We start from the raw sequence: 21,041 nt of genomic DNA, 5'->3' as shown, positions 1-21,041 counted from the left end.
AAAAAAAAAAAAAAAGTAAAGTCAAAAACGTTTTCATGAAAACATCTGATTTATTTAAGCCCAGGGCATATAGGCCAATTTATTTTTTCCATGAATGCTACATTACCGATACTATTTTATTCCAAATTACAACACAATACATTGGAGGCCTCTAATCTTTCTGGGAGGAAGGGCTATTTTCATGTTCACAAAGCTCCAGGAAGTCAAATTCCAGGGGTGTATGTGAAATGAATGCCAACAGTCAAGAACCAGGGAAGCAGGAGATGGTACAGCTACATCACGAGTGGTCCTTATACAACAGTCTAATAAATTTCAAAGGCAGCAGAAGAAGAGATACTGCAAGGTGGTGACAAGTGACACTTGATGTCCCTACAGTCCAGTAGCCCCTTGCCATATACCACAGATTATATCATCTCATACCTACAGAGATAAACATGCATATGTAACTTTCCGTAACATAACTTTGATGCTTAATAAATACACATGCACATACAATTTAGGGCATTAACTAAATGTTTTAATAGTACTTTTTAGTGAAAATAAATGGCCTCACTGTGGGAGACAGAAGTTATTATTCAAATGCTCAGCTGGCTGAGTTAACCAGGAAGAGGGCAACTTGAGGACATGGTCTTAGTAGATGGAAGCTCTTTCGGAGGAAGTTCACATCGCTCACATCACCCAGTAGGTCCCTAGCTTTTGCACTTTTCCATGGTCTAAAAGTGCTGTATAAAATGTACTTCAAGAATAAGGGAGATCAAGCAAGGCAATTATTTTCTTTCCTTTTTTTCCTACCTCTCAAGAGTCAATATAGTAGTTCTTCTTTCTGTCAAGTAATCAAAGAAATACTGAACTTATTTTTCAGATAACTCAGGATTAAGAAGTGTCTGTGCACAATCACCATATTCCCTGTTCTGCCTTCTTTTTAAAAGAACTCACTTTCACTCCCCATTTCCTTATCAAGGCTGCAAATAACCCACACATTTTGGGTCTGTGTTTATAATGACATTGCATCAAGGGATTAATCAAGAGGTTGCGTTAATGTATGTCAGATATGCCTTAAGTCTAGGGGCATCTTCCCGTGAGATCCTGATCATTACACAGGTATCCTTCAGACTTGTAAGAGCTCCAACGCTAGGAAAAGAAGTACAAACGAGAGAGTTGTTCCCAGACACCCAGGTTATAGCAGACAACACAAGTGTGTGAAGACAGAGGTGGGAATACCCCTGTCGCAAGTACATGACAATGTTTAACCCCAGAGCCTTATATATTCAGCAAGCTGTTCCAACACCTGCCTTTGAAGAGTTTAATGATCAGTGAGAGAGCCACACAAAAATGAAAAATGCCCTAGGCATTTTGTGTAAGCATTTTATTTGACTCTATAGTTATGTTTATGCAATTAGAAATTGCTTTGTCCAATGTCCTAAATAGTTATATTATTCAACTGAAGGTTTAGCATCAATTAAATTTGGTGGAGGCTAAATTAAACAATGACTAAAAATGTTAATATTTTCACAAAATAACTAATTTGGCTAAGTCACATGGCACAACAAAATACTCTAAGCCTATTACTACTGTGTCACACCAATAAGAGTTCTCAACGAAAGAAAAACTCATAGACACAGACAATAGTTTAGTGGTTACCAGAGGGTAAGGGGATGGGGGGGGTGGGTGATGAGGGTAAAGGGGAACAAATATGTGGTGATGGAAGGAGAACTGACTCTGGGTGGTGAACACACAGTGGGATTTATAGATGATGTAATACAGAATTGTACACCTGAAATCTATGTAAATTTACTAACAATTGTCACCCCAATAAATTTAATAAAAAAATAAAATAAAATAAAAAAGAGTTCTCAACTTATAGCTCACTCCCAAGAGTACACACGATGATTCTGAGATACAGTCACGCTGTTGGTCTTATTAAGAGGGGAAACATATTCCTAGGGAGTTCAGGAAGGATGTTGTGTTCTCTGTGGGGAATATTTTCAGAGACTGGAAAAAAAAACAACAACTAGATAAAAGGACAGCCTGAGTTCCACGTCTGGGACAGGAACCAACCAGGCTAGGAACCAAGCAGAAAAACTCAGAATGTTAGAAAGAACTGTTAGAGAAAGAAGCTGTTAGTTCTTTCCACCTCATATTACAGTGAATGTAAAATAGACATAGAAAAGCTTGACATGCAAATGAATATCCTAGTACTCTATTTTAACATAAGGATAATTCATAAACACTATTAAATCTTCAAACAAGTAAGAGGAGAAAAATATATGGACCATTAACGTATTATTTAGAAAATAAACTCAAGAGTTGTAGAGAAGACAGAAATCATAAGGAATATAGGATAAATTAATAATAGAAATTCATTTTTCCTTTCATAGCGTCAACTTCCACATGCAGTGTCACCAAAAAACATAATCAACCTCGATTGCCAGTCAATCCATTTCAGAAAAATAATGGACTGATCAAGTGATGGAATAGCTAAGTCATCTATACCCGTTTATTAAAATCACATTTTCCCTAAATAAGTAAATCCAGACATCCTTCAGTAAAATGATATTTGAAGTCCAAAGTGCTAATTAGAAGTTATATATACCACCTAACTACATTTTTTTCTCAGTAAATACAAAATGAAACTATAGTTCATCTGAGTAAGAAAATGGTATTAGAAAACTGGGAGGAAAAGAAGAAAGAACTTGGATGGGCTTAAATATTTCTTGCATAGGATATCTAAAAGAAAGGTAATTTGAAGAGGATTGAATTGGCCAGGATTTATGTACCCTCACAGATTTAAAAAAAAAAAAAAAGAGCAAACTGAAATTAGCTTCTTTTAAAATAAAGATAATTAGAAAAGAACGATAATTCAAATAAATTATTAAAAACTAATTCTTGAAAGTTATCTTTTATAAGAGATTAGAATGACAAACAACCAAGAGACTATTTCTCTCATTTCTAGCAGACGATTTCAATTAAAAAAACATACAACAAAAACCCCTCTTTTAAGAGCTTAAGCCAAAGTGTCTGTTCTGATTAGGTGAGTTCAGAGTGCCTAGGACAGGGTTTCAACACCAGTCTTCTCAGCTGTCCTGCCACAGACTGTTCTTCCAACCACAGCCAGCCATTTGACAGCTGTAAGCCACTAGCCCCAAGCAGTACAAGCCAGACAGTGGGGACCAGTGTAAATCTTGAAGGTCCCTGGAAAAATCAAGTATGTGTATCCTACTGCACCATTAACACACAGAAAACCATATAAATACGTTCCATTTTCTTAGGAGACATTTTTCAACTATAAATACTTATGAGGTTTAAAAAATATTTTCAGAGAAAAATAATTTAGTGATTAGAATTTATAATGCTAACATTCACTACCATTATTTGTTCTTCCCTTCATTCAAGGGTCACCTTATCCGAGAATTCCTTGCCACTCTCTGTCTACTTACCTAACATACCTAGCTTACTTTTCTTCTTAGCACTTTCCACTACCTGCCATTATAGTAAACCTTTAGTTATTTAGTGCCTCCCTCTCCCAGATGGAACACGAGCTGCCTGAGAGAGCAAGGACAGCCGGGTGGTTGCTCCTGGTATATCTCCAGGGTCTGGCATATACTGATTAAACTGTTTCAATTTTGTCATATAACAAGGGAGTAAATCCATGGTTATCTTCAGCAGGACATCAAAAAATACTAAATCATTTATAAACCAAGAATTTATTGCTAATTAGTTAATCAGAGTATGTTTGCTGTCTATAGGTAGCCCCCTATATATCAAAAGATTTCCAGACTTTTGATATGGCTTTTCCAAATTTGGAAGGTGATCAGCATCTTTACCATTCATCTCTATGGGATCATTCAATGTGTGGACAAACATTTTGACACAGAACACAGTGCACTGGGACTGGCTATTCAACTCAATCTCACTAATAAAACTAAAATTATCAAAACCAGTAATTCTTCTTCAATCAGACTATCAGAAATAAATACCTGGGAAAAGAAATGGAGTAACAATTTACTTATAAAGGTTTAAAGATGATAGTTTATTTTTCAATACCAACTAATTAACAGAGAAAGAAACTAGAATTTTATGGATAAGGTATAGACTATACCCTCCTGGGTTCTCCCTTTGCTGAACTTAAAAATCACTGAATTACAAAGATATCTACAGATTTAATGTAATCCCTATCAAAAACACCAATGGCATTTTTCTCAGAACTAGAAAAAATAATCCTAAAATTTATGTGGAAACACAAAAGACCAAACAGCAACAGTAATCTTGAGAATGAAGAACAAAGCTGGAGGTATCATGCTACCTGCTATCAAACTATACTAGAAGTCAATAGTAATCAAAACAGCATGGTACTGGCATAAAAACAGACACACAGATCAGTGGAACAGAATAGAGAGCCCAGAAATAAACCCACACCTATACGGTCAATTAATCTATGACAAGGAGGCAAGATTATACAGTGAAGTAATGACAGTATTTTCAACAAGTGGTATTGGGAAAATTGGACAGGCATAAAAACAAAACAAGACACTTTCTTGTTTCATATACAAGAATAAACACAACATGAATTAAAGACCTAAAGGTAAGACCCCAAACCATAAAACTTCTAAAAGAAAACACAGGCAGTAAACTCTTTGACATTTAGCTTAGTAATATTTTTTTGAATATGTCTCCTTGGGCAAGGGAAACAAAAGAAAAAATAAACAAGTGGGACTACGTCAAACTAAAAAGGTTCTGCATAGTGAAGGAAACCATTAATAAAATGAAATGACAACCTACTGAATGGGAGAAGATATTCACCAATGATACATCCAATAAGGGGTTAATAGCCAAAATGTATAAAGAACTCATAAAACCTTACCACCAAAAAATCCGATTAAAAAATGTGCAGAGGACCTCAACAGACATTTCTCCAAAAAGGACATACAAATGGCCAACAGACACGAAAATGCTCAACGTCACTAATCATCAGAGAAATGCAAAACAAAACCACAATGAGATATCACTTCACACCTATGAGAATGGCCAGCATCAGTAAGTCAACAAACAATAAGTGTTGGCCAGGATGTGGAGAAACAGGAAACCTTGTGCACTCTTGGTGGGATTGTAAATTGGTGCAGCCACCATGGAAAACAGTATGGAGGTTCCTCAAAAAATTAAAAATAAAACTATCATATGACCTGGCAATTCCACTTCTGGGCATTTATCTGAAGAAATCCAAAACACTAATTTGAAAATATATGTATACCCCCTATGTTCACTGCAGCACTATTTACAATAACCAAGATATGGAAACAACTGAAGTGTCCATCATTAGATGACTGGATAAAGATGTGGTACATATATAAAATGGAATATTATTCAGCCATAAAATAGAATGAAAACTTACCATTTGCAATCAACATAGATGGACCTAGAGGGTATTATACTAAGTGAAATAAGTCCGACAGAGAAAGACAAATACCATATGATTTCATTTATAATACAGTGGTACCTCAGTTTTCTAACATAATCCGTTCCGGAAGACCATTCGAGTTCTGACACGTTCAAAAACTGAGGCACGGTTTCCCCATAGAATGTAATGTAAAATGGATTAATCCGTTCTAGACCTTTAAAAGCAAACCCTAAAACAACAATTTAGCATGAATTTTACTATCTAATGATACCACAGATCTGTAAAATTTACCACATTCATAAACCAAAATGTTTGTCAATGGAGATGTTCGAAAACCGAGGTACTACTACAGAAACAAACACATAGCTACAGAGAAGAAATTAATGGTCACAAGATGGAAGCAGGGTGCAAAAGGGGAAGAAGGGATTAAGAAGTACAAATTGGTCATTACAAAATAGTCACAGGGATGTGAAGTACAGCCTAAGGATACAGTAAATTGTAAAATCTATGTATGGTGTCAGATGGGTAGCAGACTTGGGGTGATCACTTTGTAAGTTATATAGATGCCTAATCACTATGCTGTACACCTGTAACTAATGTTATGTTGTATGTCAACTGTAATTAGAAAATAAATTAATTTTTTAAATTACTGAATTAGATATCTGGAAGGTAGTAAGTCAAACACAATAGGAAAATTCCAAGTAAAGGAAAGGTCATGGATATCCAGTGCAATAATCTGAAGAATTCCCAAACCTTATCCCTTTAATCCAGCGAAGTACCGTATTATTCTATCCTTTTTAGATGTATGTGTATTTATTTAAGGCCATGTGCAACAGACAATCTATCTAGCCACTATCATAATATAAATCAGTGACAGGACCAGAGCTGTAACTAAGACCTCTGAACTTAGCTTTTTCTACCATATTTTGCAGTTATTGTTGTCATATTGAAAGAAAGTTATATTGAAAGAAATATGAAGCAGCAGCTATTTTGATTTTTATACCCTGACCAAACTTTGCCAACCCCAGGGTGAAATCACAAGAGCACTGGACAAGAAATGAGGGGACCTGGGATTTGATCCTGGTTTAATAATCATACTTTGAGCTGTTAATTTACTTAATAGGTTACTTTAAGTGAACTTACCTTTTTAAAAATTCAAATAACTTTAGCCTTGTCGTAAGAGATATTTATGAAATTACATGTTTGATATATTGATATTTTTAACTTACATTAAAATACATAGATGATAATGTGGGCCCACTCGTTTACCATAAATGGTATATAAACTACACTCTGGGAAGCATAAAAGATGATTTTTAAAGTCCTTCATAGCTCTAAAATTCTAATATGCTAATTAAATCTCACAGTTTTGATAAGAGCTTGGGCTTTAAATTATAATCTCATCAATTTCATAAGCAAAGTAATGAGCACTCCCCACCATTTGCTACAATAGCTCTTCTATAGCCAGAGTTGGCTATCTTCCTATGGAAGGATTCCTTTACTTTTACTTTAGTGTTCTTCCTCTAGATACAAAAATTATTTGGATCACTGAATTAAAAACTGGAGTTAACAAAAACTGAAAGAAAGGAATATATATGTGTGCTTCTTACTTTAATGAAGAGCGGACAAGTAAAATGGATTTGCTTCTGTTGACACTAAACAAAGCAGTCAACCCTCTTTCCCCAACAACTCCCCTCTCGCACTCTTCAATTTTCATTTTCCCTGTCTGTAAAACCTCTTTTAGAGGACACTGGAGCCTTCCTATGAGAACTGAGTTATGGCTAAGAAATATGACATAAGTACACAGTGGCGAATACTATTATGATAAAAAAAAATTCAGTTCAATCAGTTTCTGATACCTGAACCAGCCAGATGCCATCTTTTGTGTCTTCTACAAGCTCATAGAAGTGCATTTCACCACTAAAATTGGTACTAGAAACAGATTCAGATGCTTCTTCTTCCTTGAGTGCAGAATAGAGTTCACCTTCCATTAAGTCACCTGAAGGCAAGAAAAAAAAAATTAGCAAGATTTCAAAATTTCCTCATTCCCAACTTCAATAATTAATTCCATTTTACACTGTTAAAAATCGTCTTGTACTTTCATTGCACATACAGAAGAGTAGAACCTGAATATACCCATTTAAGATTCATACATCCAGGAAATATATAGTATATAAGAATATACTTCTTATATATACTTCTTATATATATACACTTCTTATATATATAAGAATATATAGTATATATATTATAGTATATAAGAATATATAAGAACCTATTATGTGTCAGGTAAAAATGAAAACAGACAAAAATCTGTTTCCTCATGGGGTTTATATGCTGGGAGGGGAGGGCGGGAGTCATCACATAATTTATTAGAAAATAAGTGAATTTATACCAGTCCAAAAGCCACCACATTATCTAGTTTTGTGTATAACATGTTCAGGCTTCAAATAATTTTTAAACAGTATGATTTATATACTACTGACTTATACGATTTAGAAATAGGCTTACAGAATTTGCCATCACTGCATGCTTAAAATAGCAACAGAGTTTATATGACTTCGAGGTTAGATATAAAAGATCACCTATAAGAACAAACTCCATATTCAAATACAAATTAACAGTGTGAATTTGGAGCTTGTAAAAAGTAAAGGAAAAAAACACTAATGTCAAATTATTTTAACTTTTGCCTTAAATGTCAAACAATGAGAAAACAAGCACTTTATCATGATAGCAGCAAAGCCATTCACAATGAATATTTAAATTATAAAGTTAAATTGCTATACCAAGACTTCGCTGCTATAGAATGTGTGATCTGAGTCATATTTTTATGGGCTATATATATTCTTTAAGTGATATGTACACTCCTGTACACTCCAAGTGACAAGTACTTTTAGGCCGAAAGGAAGGCAATACTATATAAAAGTCGAAAGAAAAAAATGTGTTATCAAACTATTTTACCATGGAAAATATTTTGGCTTTGGCAGTTAAGATACTTCCCATTGCTAAACCTAGAGAGTTTATTAGATATCTTCTATTTTACTCCATTGCATCCCTGCACCCCAAAATAAAAGTCACCATAAACCAGTCAGCAAACAAGAGTCAAGAATAATACACAATTTTATGTTTCCTTTAAAGAAAATGTATCACTTTTACAAAGAGGGTTCCCTTCTCTATCTCAGTAACCATACGTGAATTTGATAACCCTTAACTTGCAAATATGTGAGTGCTAAATCCTCTGGAGTTAATATTCTTGTCTGTCATGCTATATGGCTATAGGATACTAAATAAGGAAAATACTTCTCTTGTAAAAGACACAGCCGACAGATATACTTGAAACAATAAAAAAGATAACCATCAGTTTCTACTGCTTCCTACAGCAACCCAGAATGCCTTTCTCAAAGGACAGTACATTCCCCTTCCAGGAAGTATATCTAAACAAAGACACATTTTGTGCAGGGGTGAAAAAAAAACCCATATTTTTCACCCAATCCTACCCCAAAACCAACAGTTATTGAAAATGCATTCTTTAAAAAGTTACTCTCTTAGCACTATTTCGAATTTTATTTCACAATCCACTTAATTTGATGCAGCAGTGTCTGTGACACAGAAGGAAAAGAAACGTTTACATACAAGGATTTTTTTTTAAATCCTGAAAGAAATAGAAAACAAACAAGGTAGGCATTCACCAAAAAAAATGTTCACCTCATTTTCATCAAACTTGAAATATGAAAAGTTAGTACTGTACAGTGTACACTTTCTCCATATTTAAACTCATTATTTTATTCATTATTTTAAACTTAAACCTTAGGCTTTTATGTCTCTTTGATATTAAATATTCCAATGACATTTTTCTCTCTGGGTAACTTGCTGTTATTACCGTGACAAATACGGCTATCTCCAGACAACGTTTTGGGTTTTTTCTTCTATCCTTGTGAATTTTAACTGACAAATAACGCTTTCTAGTTTGTGACACTGCCATATTTTGAGAAAATCACTCAACTTAGTAAACAATGCCAAGAAGCTGCACTTTTAAACTGTTATTTTAAAATAACCTTAAAAAGACACACATCTACCCCTACACATAATTCCAGACCCCTTCTCAAAACGGGGATTCACATTTTTGTAGAAAACCTGGACAATGGAAAACCGGGCCGCTGTCGGAGGAGTCGGCTTAACTCTGCCAGGTAAGGCCTAATTCTGGGGGCCACCAGGTCCGAGGAAGTACAGGTCGCCACTACCCGGGGCGGAGGGGAGCGCGGCGGAGCCCGATACTCGCCTGACTTTTCCACCAGCTCCCGCACATCCTTCTTCTCCGGCAGCCCCGCGTACCCCAGGCCCCGGCACTCCAAAATGGTCTTCAGCTTCTTGAAGCTCAGCGCCACCGGATCCACTAGCTGGGTGGCAAAAATGCCCGTTTCATACCACACAATGGCCTCAAAAAACCTAGCCAGGACGAACAAGACCAGAAAATAGAGGAGCAAGAAAAACAGCTTCAGCCACATCTTCCCCTACGTCTTCTCTCTTTCCAGAGAGCTCAGAATACGACAGAGAGGAGGTGCGGGGACTGTGCGTCCACGCCGGCCTGGGCGAGGGCACGATCTGCGCGTGCGGTCCGGCCCACGCCGCGGTCACGGGTGGACCATCCCGGGCCCGGAGGCAGGTGGATTTGGGTACCTGTGAGGACAGGGAACAGACGAGGAGGCGCAGAGCTTCACGCGGGGCCTTCCGGTCAAGAGGCAAGAAAAATAAACAGAAAAAACTTAAAAAGCCCCATTAAACCCCGGGGGAGCCCGCGGGGATGAAACCGAGGGACGCTCCCCAGGCAGGGGGCACTGACCGAAGTGGCGGGGTCGGCCTTCCAGCACCGTAATCTCAAGGGCGACGGGGAAACGAAAAAAAAATAATTCCGACCCACAAAGGAAGCGGGGTCCGGGCTGCAGGCGGGGGGCGCAGCGGCCGATCGGGAATCCGCGGCGGCGGGTCAAGAGGACGCGACGCCCGGCCCGGCAAGGCCCGGGGCCCAGCGCGAGAAGAAGCGGGCGCCGCAGCGCCGCGCCCGGCGCCCAGGGCCCAGGCCCCGCCGGCCGCCCAGGATCCGCGAGAAGCCGGGCCGGCTGGGCGGCGGCGGCGGCGGCGGCTCCAGGTTCTCTCCCGCCAGCGGGCGGCGCCTTTCCGGGGGGACGGGCACCGCGGCCCGGCCCGGGAGGGGGCGTCGCGATCTCTGCAAAGGGAAATGGGGCGCGCGGAGCGAAGGTCCCGGAGGGAAAAAAGGAAAAAATAGGCTCAGGACGGCTCCCTGGGCGGCTATCCGGCTGCCTCCTGGCCACTCGGGGCCCGCCCCGCTCGGATGGGCGCTGCGGACCCGGGCCGCCGTCCCCGGCACCTCGCGAGGCCGCGACAGTCGCCTCCGTAGCAGGGGAGCGGCAGCGACCGCAGCCCGAACAGAGACATAACAACTGACGTCGGCGGCGGGGCGGGGCCACAGGCGGGGCCGGGACTGGGCGCCCGCGGGGCCGGAGGAGGCAGGGGTGGCCCTGCTGGAGCAGTGGCTGCGGAGGGAGGCGGCGAAGAAGTGCGAAGCCGCAGGCTTGACTGGCTGGGCTTCCAGACAGCTCCCAAACGTGCTCCTCCAGTGTCTTCTCCGCTCTCTTTCCTTTTGCCCTGCAGATATTTAGTAATTGATTTTGTTCAAGGGTTGGACTTTGGACTGTGTCATTTTGTGTATTTTTTTTTTTTTTGGTAAAAATAGGATAGTTAATTATCTTCTTAAAATCGATAAAAATACAAGAGTACGTTTATGTTAGGTCCTGGTGAATTGGGAAATTTTGGGCACAGTTGGTTTGAGGTGGTAGAAGGTGAAACCCAGAAAACAATGATTTTTTTCCATCTCTCGGTGAGAATGTAGTTTGTGCATTGTGCGTTGGAGAGGTTTGACTGAAAGGGCAGTTAGAACTAGGCCCACTGGTCCCAGCACGTTAGAGTCTTTCGTCCCCTTCAGTCTGAGGGGTGTTAAAAGTCAAGTAATGAAGCGCTGAGTTCCCAGGACAAAGGTTGTTGAATGTTGATGTGTCCCAGTGCAAAGTTTATCTGTGTTTTCTTTCATTCCCCTCCCTGAGTGTGGGCTCCGCCAGCAAGAACTTAGATAAAATGAGTGGTGTGGGTGAGCACGCAGTACATAGTTGTATATTTGTTTAACACCAGTGGCGAATACTCTTTATGAAAATCTCTGTGCCAGTCCTTAGGGAGAAAGGGATTACGTACATAAATTAAACAAGGCTGGCTTTTACCAGCCCCCTTGATCAGGAAGGAAAAGACCTGAGAATTACAAGAGAAACGTTCGCCGTTTGCAAAACTGTCAAATGTCTTAAACTAGGGGTGGACGTTTTAGGAAGAATGGGGACATGACCCTCAATCTTGGAGTGAATGAGGAATGGAAAACAAACAATGAACTGTGAGAATGTAGCCTCCAAATGGTACCCCTTTAAATTAAAGCAAATAAAAGCATGTCAGTACACAGCTGGAGGAGGAGGACTTAGAAGGGAACGCCTCTGGAGCAGGGAGAAAGAATCAGAGGAGGAGGTGTAGGAATGTACAACCTAGCTCTTGACCTCTGCTTCTGTGTTTTAACTAGCTTCAATGTGGCTTTGTTTCCACAACTGGCAGATCAATGTGGGAGATTGTATTAAATAGTTCATTCTAACAAGCTTAGTTCTGAAATGTCAGAATCCATGGGTATGTCACAGTGATCCTATTATTGGGTGATATTGCTGTCCAAACCTTGACATTTAGGGTGAAGTCCTTCTCTTCAAAGGAATGTACTCACTAGTGAGGAAAGACTGACCCAAACTCAAATAAGGTAAAAGAGGGTCTTGTGGGGAGAGTTGGGGTGTGAGATGAACATGAAACCAGTCAGGCCAGAGTTTCAAATTGGAAAAATATTAAAGAAGCGATTAAGTAATTCTTTGATATACTTGTTTGTTTCAATTGACTCCCATCCCACCACCTCGCCTTATTCCCTCAAGGTTTAACACTTAGAAAAAGTAACAGCACTGACTGATTTTAAAAAAAAAAATTATATCTTCTATTGATGGGAATGTACAACCTTTCGGAGGGCAATTTACAATGTGAGTTAGAAGGCCCCCTGAAATACATGCTCTTTGGCAAAGTAATCTCACTTCAGGGAAGCTATCCTGAAGAAATAACTGGTCACGTGTGTGTAGGGATGTGTGTGCAGAGTTTTGTTGGTGTAAAGTTAATAATAGGAAAAAAGAAATAAAGAAAATGAAAACAACCCAAGTATCTGGCAACAGAGATTGGTCAAATACAGTAATCCAAATGATGAACGATTAGGCAGCTTCTAAAAAGAAAAATGTAGACATATGGCCATGGACATGGAACCATGTCCAAAGTGCAGGGAAGAAGCAGGTGACTGAGAAGTTTGCATGATAAATGATGGCACTTTTGTATTTGTATAAGAAAAAAAGATATACATACACTAAAATGTTAATCATATTCATCTTTAGGTGATGGAATTTAGATGATTTAAATTTTTCTTTTGTGCTTTATCTTTATTACTTTTCTGAACTAATTATACATTATTTTTGTAATTTTAAGATGTGTTTTAAAAAATAAGACCATTAGAACTGTTTCCCTGGTCTGGAGGTTTAGCTGCAGAGATTCATCCTTTGGGATTCCGAGGAAGGTATGGCCTGTCCTTCCATGAGGGTGATTTCAGTTTCCACTATGCCTAATTGGGCAGACCATTACAACTTTTGTTCAAAGACAAGGCTGACAAAAGGATGAATTATTTATTGTTTTTCATAATCTGTTTTTCTAATAGCTAAGCTATTAATCTGGTTTCTTGATTTTCCATCTCAGATTCTGTTAGTTTGTGGGATGGCTTAAATGCCTTATCATTTGATATTGTGGCAAGAACAATGGTAATAAAAGTATGCCAGACTAACAAGGATAAACTTTGTCCCAGACAAACCCTACTTATTATAAAATAGATCCTCTTCTTATCCCTACCCAATCTGATTCCTATTCCTCAAAGACTATTCTTTAAGCATATTTCTCATGTATACCCATGTATTTCCAATAATAGGTTTATACTGCTTTTCTTGATTTTTTCATTTTTATACATTATTTATTGATTTCTTACCATGGAATATGAAGAATGATCTCTTTTATATCACCCATTCACACACCATTTCCCTTCACTTATCCCCAATGTGATTATATGATATATTCATTTTTGTATTAATATGACCATACAAATCTTATTCATGGCTGAGGCACATCATTTATATTTCCTTTTTTATGCAATTGTTCATTTTTCCTGGAGTTAACAATTAACTCAAATTTTGGTTTGTTCTATTTTCTAGGGCCCTGTCTGAACTATAAAACTATTCTGATGACTAATCTATCAATTCTATATTTTATTGGAAATAAACCTCTGTCCTGGCCTCCTGCTCCAGGCTACACTGGTTATTCTTCAGACCAACTACACAGCTGTCATCCCTTCACTTCTCTTCTATGTTGGATTCTGTTTTCTTGATCCCATGGTTGCACTTTGTTCTTTCACTTCCTTGTTTGCATGGAACATATCCCATTCTACAGTGGTTTAGTAAGAAAGTAAACATGGAGATAAACTTTAGAGACCTTACATATCTAAAACTCCCTTTATCCAACCCTCATTCTTTTTCCCCCCCTAACTTAACAACCTGCGAGAATATTACCAAAACCTCCTTAATACCCTTCACCAATTTGCCAGTTAACATTTTTGCTGTATTTGCTTTATCATGTCTTTTCTCTATATTGTATATGCATATTTTTTCTTGAACCATTTAAGAGTTAGTTGCAATCATCCTTCATATTCGAATGATAGTTTGGCCAAGTATGGAATTCTAAATTGGAAATCATTTCCCCTCAGAATTTTGAAAATGTCAATCCATTATCTTCCATCTTCTGTTGTGACTTGTTTGTTCTCTCTGTTAGCTCTTGAACTCTTCTTTTTTGTTTTTTTCAACTCTTCTTTTTTTCCTTGGTGTTCTGAACTTTTGCAATGCTGTGCATCAGGGCAAGTCTCTTTTCCTTCGTTGTGTTCAGTGCCCACTGGGCCCTTTCACTAGGACAACTCATGTCCTTCAGTTCTGGAAATTCTTTATAATTTCCCGTGTCCATTATCTCACTTTTCTGGAACTCCCATCAGTGAGATGTTGAAACTCCTAAATTGATCCTACAATTTTATTCTCTTATTTCTCTAGTTTTCCTCTCTTTGCCTTTTGTTCTACTCTCTGAAAGATTTCTTCAACTTTATCTTTCACCCCTTCTACTGAATTCTTTATTTTGTCTATCCTAGTTTTTAGCTTCCAAAAGCTCTTGCTTGTCATAGGGATGTACCTTTTCTATAGCAGCCTTGTTTTTGTTTTGTGTATGTAGTACATTCTCATATCTCTCTGAAGATATTAATTAATAATGGTTTTCCTCCTGAGGTTTCTTTTGCTCTTTCTATTGCCTCTTAGATCTGGATTCATTTTCTATTTGTGTATTTTGGACTTTGTCTTTCATGTTAGAGGCTGTCTTCAATTACCAGGTGATTCTTGGCTTTCTCCTTGTTCATAGTTTCATAAATGTGAGGCACTGAAAAGCTCATTGAAGTTCTCTGAAAGTGAATGCGGCTCACTGTACAATGAATGGTCAGGGCCCATGCATTTCACTAGGAGGGTCTGTAAGTCCTTTCTGCTGGGTTGTTTGCTTTTGTCGAAGAGGAATTCTGCCTGAAATTTCAAATATGGTGTCAGCATCCTGGGACTGAGTGGGAGAAGGAGGCTGGGACTATCACATCTCAACCATCAGGCTTGAGCTTAATACCATAGTTTTCAGTAGGGTTCCTCATCTCCCTGACATAACTATACTGGTATTTCTAAGTCCAGAGTCTGCCTATCCACTTCAAACGATAAACCTCCCGTCTTCTTCTGGGGTGGGAGAGGGGCAAGTGCCTGGCTCCATAGGGTGCAACTGTACTTTATGAAACTTCTAGCAAATCTTCCAGTTTTCAGTCCCACCCAGCATCCTGGGCTTCCAAAGTGGTGTGCTTCCAATTTCTAAACATTTGCTAGATTCTGTGACACCAACTGTTTTTTTAGTGTGGCAGAGGTAGTGCCACAGACCACAGCTTCTGGCCTTCTTGCAGTTAGGTTCTGTAAGTGACTGAATCATGGCCAGTGGGAGGCAAGTAGTGATGTGCAGCTCTTTCAGGCATGGCCCATGTAAACAGGCCGGCCCTCTCCAGATTGGATAGCCAGGAGGTGGACCAGAGAACAGTCCTGAGAACTTTGTGCTATAGCAGGTCCTGGGGCCCCTGGGATTTGTTTTGACCTTCTGCCTCCATTTTTTAACTGTAAGGCTCTCTGCATCTAAGACACAGTCACTTCCACACAGCCAGAGGAGCAAGGGTGGGACTTGCAAGGACCTTAAAATGATAGACAGGGAGCATAGGAAAAGGAATCCAAACATTTGCTACTTTGTTTTCTGGTAGGAACAAAGAGAGTGGCAGATAAATGGAAAGGAAATAACACCATTGTCTTCACTTTGTTCTCTTACCCCATTATCAAGAACACATTTTGGAAAAAATGGTTAAAATGGTGGGAAATGGTTAAAAAATGGCTCAAAATCTAAGACCCATGTAGAAAAGTTAGGTGTTTATCATCTTATGTCTGGTTATACACAGCGAAGCATAGATCTGAGGTAGGTAAAGTCTGTCTCCAGCATAGAAACATATTTGATGTTTCCCATTTCAAGGACAGAAATGTTCATTTCATTAGTAACTAATGATAAAAGGGTGATAGGGCAGCTCTTGCCTTAGAGCAGCTCACCCTTCAGCAGTTTCCCCAGGGAGCTCTTGGCCAGATACACGCTGTTAGGAAGTAATGCCAGGCAGTGCATACGTACCACCCTTGACGCCTACTGTCCCCCTGTCTTCTCCCCTCTCTGCCTTTTTTGGCCCTGTCCTCCCCATACTTCCCATCCTTGCACAAGCTCCCTTCCTGAGGAATCTCCCAAACAATTAAACAAAGTTCACTGAAAATTTACATGATCTATTTCCTTATTACCAGACTAACTGATTTACATTTTTGAAAGCTTACTATTATACAGTTATATAATTTATAGCTGATTTGAATATGGCATTTATGGTTGTTAAAAGAGAAGAGTTCAGATTAAGGGTTTCCTTAGGCATGTAGCGACCTAACTACAGTGTTTGTGTGAGAAAATCAGACTTACCCAAGAGTGCCTTCTCCAGGAACGTGCCCTGTTGTGATTGTGAGAACTGTGTGTCCTGTCCTTTCTGTGTGGAGATGACCCTGTTCACTGACTATCACCACAGCATTGGTATCAAGTTGCTTTTTCCAGTGCATTAAGGCCATTACCTGCAGGAATAAGTGATATCCAGAAAGCAGTGTTCAGAGACCTATTTGTCACTCAAGCAGGAATCTTCAAAAGTGGGAACCTCTTTTCACCAGAGCAATCCCTGCAGAAAGTAGCTTTCAATAAAACTGAAAGGAATGCACCCTGGGACAGCTCTGCTTTGTACATTGCCCTCCATATAATAAACAACCCTTCTCCTCTGGCCAGTCAGCCAGATAGCAGTCACCAGTGCTTTCATCTTCCAACACCAGGAACAGCAAGCAGTAGGACTCTGTATAAACACTTTGAAGACAAAGGTGAATAAGGGTGGAGTAAGCAAATAAGTCACTTTTCCTCTTGGAGTAAACATTTCCCTCCTCTGATCACCTGCAGCTACAATGACATTTTGTCTGACCAGTGCGACTGGCTACATAATTGTCCTGCCCAGTACAAAATGAAAGCACACTCCCCTTGTTTAAAAAGCAGGGGGAAAATACCATTAAAGGTATTATATGAAGCTTTTTCTTTCTTTCACGGTAGCTCTCTTGACCTATCATGGTGTTTTTTAATTTGCTACTTAATACAACTCTCCCTTAGGCGGGGGATACTTGCAGGGTAAGTGCAGGTCCTGACAGGCACCTAGACCCCAATCCTCGGGCCACAGAGCCGTGCAACAGACAGTGGGTCCCGGAAAAGATTGCAATCTCAGGACATGCTCAGAACTTAGATTGGGGATGGGCGAGAGACCTGCCCCTGATGAATACCCCCCAAAACAGCAATGTTGCTGCCAGTCCTGGCAGGGACCGCTGCTGTCACCTACACCTTGCTGCAAAGCATCCCCGGGCTTAAGCCCAGGGCCCCACTGGGTATAGAGGGTCACAGCAAAACCTGGGCCTTCTCGCGTCCGCACTGGAGAAACAACCCGATTGCCACCACCAGTGGAAGGCAGCAGTGGTCACAGTGGGGAGGGTAGGTGTGGAGAGGGTGAGGCTGGGCAGAGCCCTGGGGCACCAGGCCATGGAGAGCCACCTGCCGGGAAGTAGGGAGCTAACAGCAGGCAGACCGCCGATGAGCAAGACTTCATTTGCAATGTTCGTCAGACTTTATTTACAAAACGCAAATTCAAAGAAAAAATATTTCGAATTTCAAGACGGCAACTGCAGAGTATTAAACGACAAGCAGAGGGTCCATCTGAACGTGGGATCCTATGCCACTGCTCTGTCCACACACCCATGAAGCTGGCCCTGTGGGATAAAATTATTGAAATCAATGAGAGTCCAGAAAGTTTTTTTTATTACATTTGTGGCATTTATTATATGGCTTCGTACACAGTTTCATTTCTCTGTCTTCTCCCATGCCTGGATGCCATCTGCAAGGCTTAACTCCCACTCTTTCCAACTATTCTCTGGCATAGTACAGCCCTCTCTAAACCTTATCCATGAAATAGAAATAACACAATGATCACATAAGATTCTTGTGAGGACTTAATGAATTAAAGCTAATATGGTACTATAAGCCCAGTGACTGGCGCATCTTTTATACAAATAGACATACACATATGAGATTGGACAATTAAGTTCACAAACTCATCCTAAAAAAAGTGCTATATACCTCATCGCTGAATATCACTAGATTCACCTTCGAAGTCCTCCCCTTGGGAAGCTATGCACTGATGCCTGCACCTAGTCCACCCTTCGAAGCAATTTTGGAACTTTTTCTGGAGTGGCCATCAGAGCTGTCATCATATTACTCTTGATGTCCTGAATGTCATCAAAATGTCTTCCTTTCAATATTTCATTTATTTTGGGGTAAAGAAAGAAGTCACTGGGGGCCAGATCAGGTGAGTAGGGAGAGTGTTCCAATACAGTTATTTGTTTACTGGCTAAAAACTCCCTCACAGACAGTTCCCTGTGAGCTGGTGCATTGTCGTGATGCAAGAGCCATGAATTGGTGGCGAAAAGTTCAGGTTGTTTTCATCTAACTTTTTCACACAGTCTTTTCAGCACTTCCAAATAGTAAACTTGGTTAACTGTTTGTCCAGTTGGTACAAATTCACAATGAATAATCCCTCTGATATTAAAAAAAATGGTTAGCAACATTGTTGCAGCAAGTTCAAGAACTTAATGGTCAGACCTTGTATATAGGTAGTATTTACCCACACACATGGATACCCAGACACCTCAGCTAGACACATAGGGACAGTAACAGAGTACATAAATTGTACTTAAGAAGTATTTTTTGGACAAAAGAATACAGTTAATATAAATATTCTTTTAAATGTCAGTCTAGGTAATGAATGTTTTAGGTGAAATGTGATGCAAATGTTACTTTACGATTTAAAAGAGAAACCAGGAAAGCATTTTTCAAAAATTCAAACCTGTTGTGATAGAATAATTCAGGAAGGAAGCTCAACTGATTTGATGACATGGAAAAAATCAGCTCAACTGATTTCCATGTCATCACCCTGATAAATATGATTTCATAATGAAAACAGGCTTTGTAAAGAAAGATGAGGGCCGGCCCGGTGGCTCAGGCTGTTGGAACTCTGTGCTCCTAACTCTGAAGGCTGCCGGTTCGATTCCCACATGGGCCAGTGGGCTCTCAACCACAAGGCTGCCAGTTCAAGTCCCACAAGGGATGGTGGGCTCTGCCCCCTGCAACTAAGATTGAACACGGCACCTTAAGTTGAGCTGCCTCCCGGATGGCTCAGTTGGTTGGAGCATGTCCTCTCAAACACAAGGTTGCCAGTTTCGACTCCCACTAGGGATGGTGGGCTGCGCCCCCTGCAACTAGCAACGGCAACTGGACCTGGAGCTGAGCTGCGCCCTCCACAACTAAGACTGAAAAGACAACAACTTGAAGCTGAACGGCACCCTCCACAACTAAAATTGAAAGGACAACAACTTGACTTGGAGAAAAGTCCTGGAAGTACACACTTGTTCCCCCATAAAGTCCTGTTCCCCTTCCCCAATAAAATCTTTAAAAAAAAAAAAAAGATGGAAGAAATTGGAGTGGGTTAATACAGAAAAGAGAAGGATAAGAAAGAACTTTAAAGTAGCAATATTGCTTTCAATTGAAAGTGTACATTTTGTTACAAAAGTAGTACATGTTTATTATAGAAAACTTAGAAAATACATATTAGCAAAAAGAAAAAATTAAAAATATGCACACTCCCACAATGAACAAGTTTGTGTCAATTGATTATCCTACTGTAAATAGAGGTTTGATACCCTTGATGATATTGGACATTTTCATTTTAAAAATCTGTTTGCCAATTTTACAGCTAAGATGGCATCTCATTGCGATTTTTATTTAAATTACTTCTTTGAATAATAAATTCTTTCCTCATCTTATACTCATGTACTTATTGGTCATATAAATTTTCCTTTTTGAATAGCCTTTGTCCATAAACTATTTTTAGTTAAGATATTTGTTTTTCTTTTTAAAAATTAGAAATATTTAAAATTACATATAAAAAATACAGACAATAATAGAACAGACACAGCATTTCTATGTGTTTTTCAGAAAGAAGGCCTGCTAGGGGTGAGTTACAGGCTGTAGTAACACAATTTGCCATGTTGCTAGAAAAAGAAGTAAAACGTTTTGTCTTTTTTTTCCATACTGATATCAAGAGTTTTTCTCTACAATAAGGACGCTATGCCATAGCGCTTTTGCTTTAATATTTCTGACCAATTCATCAAAGTGACTGATAAGAACAGAACAAAAAGAGATTAGTGAAAAAATATATATGTATTTTAGTTGGACATGAGAAACAATTTCTTGACCATAAAGAGAATAAATTCTGGAAAAGGAATTTATCATTATGAAATCTGTCTTCTATGGTTTCCAATATACTTGATAATCTAGGAGACAGGAGCTAGACCAAATGGTTGTTCATGTTTTCTCCTACTTCTATTTATTTTCTTCAATTCTAAGAAGCACTAATTTCATAATTAGTAGGGAAAGGTCTGGGTTATGTGGCCAATTTGATTTAACTTGTATTTCTCACTATTATAAGCAAAACAATTGAATCTTTGCAGGCCTTTTAAATGAGGGCTGCTAAGTCTACTGTTGTTTAGTGGTTCTGCAAATAAATGTGAATTATATTACATAACAACTGGGATAAGTGTTACATTTATAAAAAAACCAGCATGCTTACTGCTGAGTATGGCAGTCATTTAGGCCTACCGGTATACACAAATATTTAACTCTTTCCAGGCATGTGGTAAGAATGCAC

At 39.3% G+C, this 21,041-nt stretch overlaps 3 protein-coding genes across 3 annotated transcripts in view; all 3 read right to left on the bottom strand.

Moving 5' to 3' along the window:
- Window positions 1-7,394, bottom strand: part of LOC308506076 (E3 ubiquitin-protein ligase RNF103) — a 13,702-nt gene extending 6,308 nt beyond the window's left edge. The window contains exon 1 of the mRNA XM_081068967.1: window positions 7,255-7,394. The gene's annotated coding sequence lies outside the window, so the exon portion shown is untranslated. The remainder of the gene's footprint in view (window positions 1-7,254) is intronic.
- The window catches only part of LOC308506077 (charged multivesicular body protein 3), a 71,245-nt gene extending 61,205 nt beyond the window's left edge, over window positions 1-10,040 (bottom strand). Inside the window, exons 1-2 of the mRNA XM_081068972.1 lie at window positions 9,675-10,040; window positions 7,255-7,394 (exon numbers count right to left, since the gene is read on the bottom strand). Coding sequence (XP_080925098.1) covers window positions 7,255-7,394; window positions 9,675-9,900 — 366 coding nt within the window. The 5' untranslated portion in view covers window positions 9,901-10,040. The remainder of the gene's footprint in view (window positions 1-7,254; window positions 7,395-9,674) is intronic.
- LOC308505764 (uncharacterized protein) lies at window positions 9,933-16,824 on the bottom strand (the record flags this gene model as incomplete). Its single annotated transcript, XM_081068439.1, has 3 exons — window positions 9,933-10,072; window positions 10,236-11,059; window positions 16,682-16,824. 3 exons carry the CDS (start codon window positions 16,822-16,824, stop codon window positions 9,933-9,935), a joined length of 1,107 nt encoding a protein of 368 aa, XP_080924565.1.
- Between the last annotated feature and the right edge of the window lie 4,217 nt (window positions 16,825-21,041).

The sequence above is a fragment of the Rhinolophus hipposideros genome (assembly GCF_964194185.1).
Source record: "Rhinolophus hipposideros genome assembly, chromosome: 12".
NCBI lineage: Eukaryota > Metazoa > Chordata > Mammalia > Chiroptera > Rhinolophidae > Rhinolophus > Rhinolophus hipposideros.
Note: the sequence above shows the minus strand (reverse complement) of the source record. Positions and strands in the feature narration are given on the sequence as shown.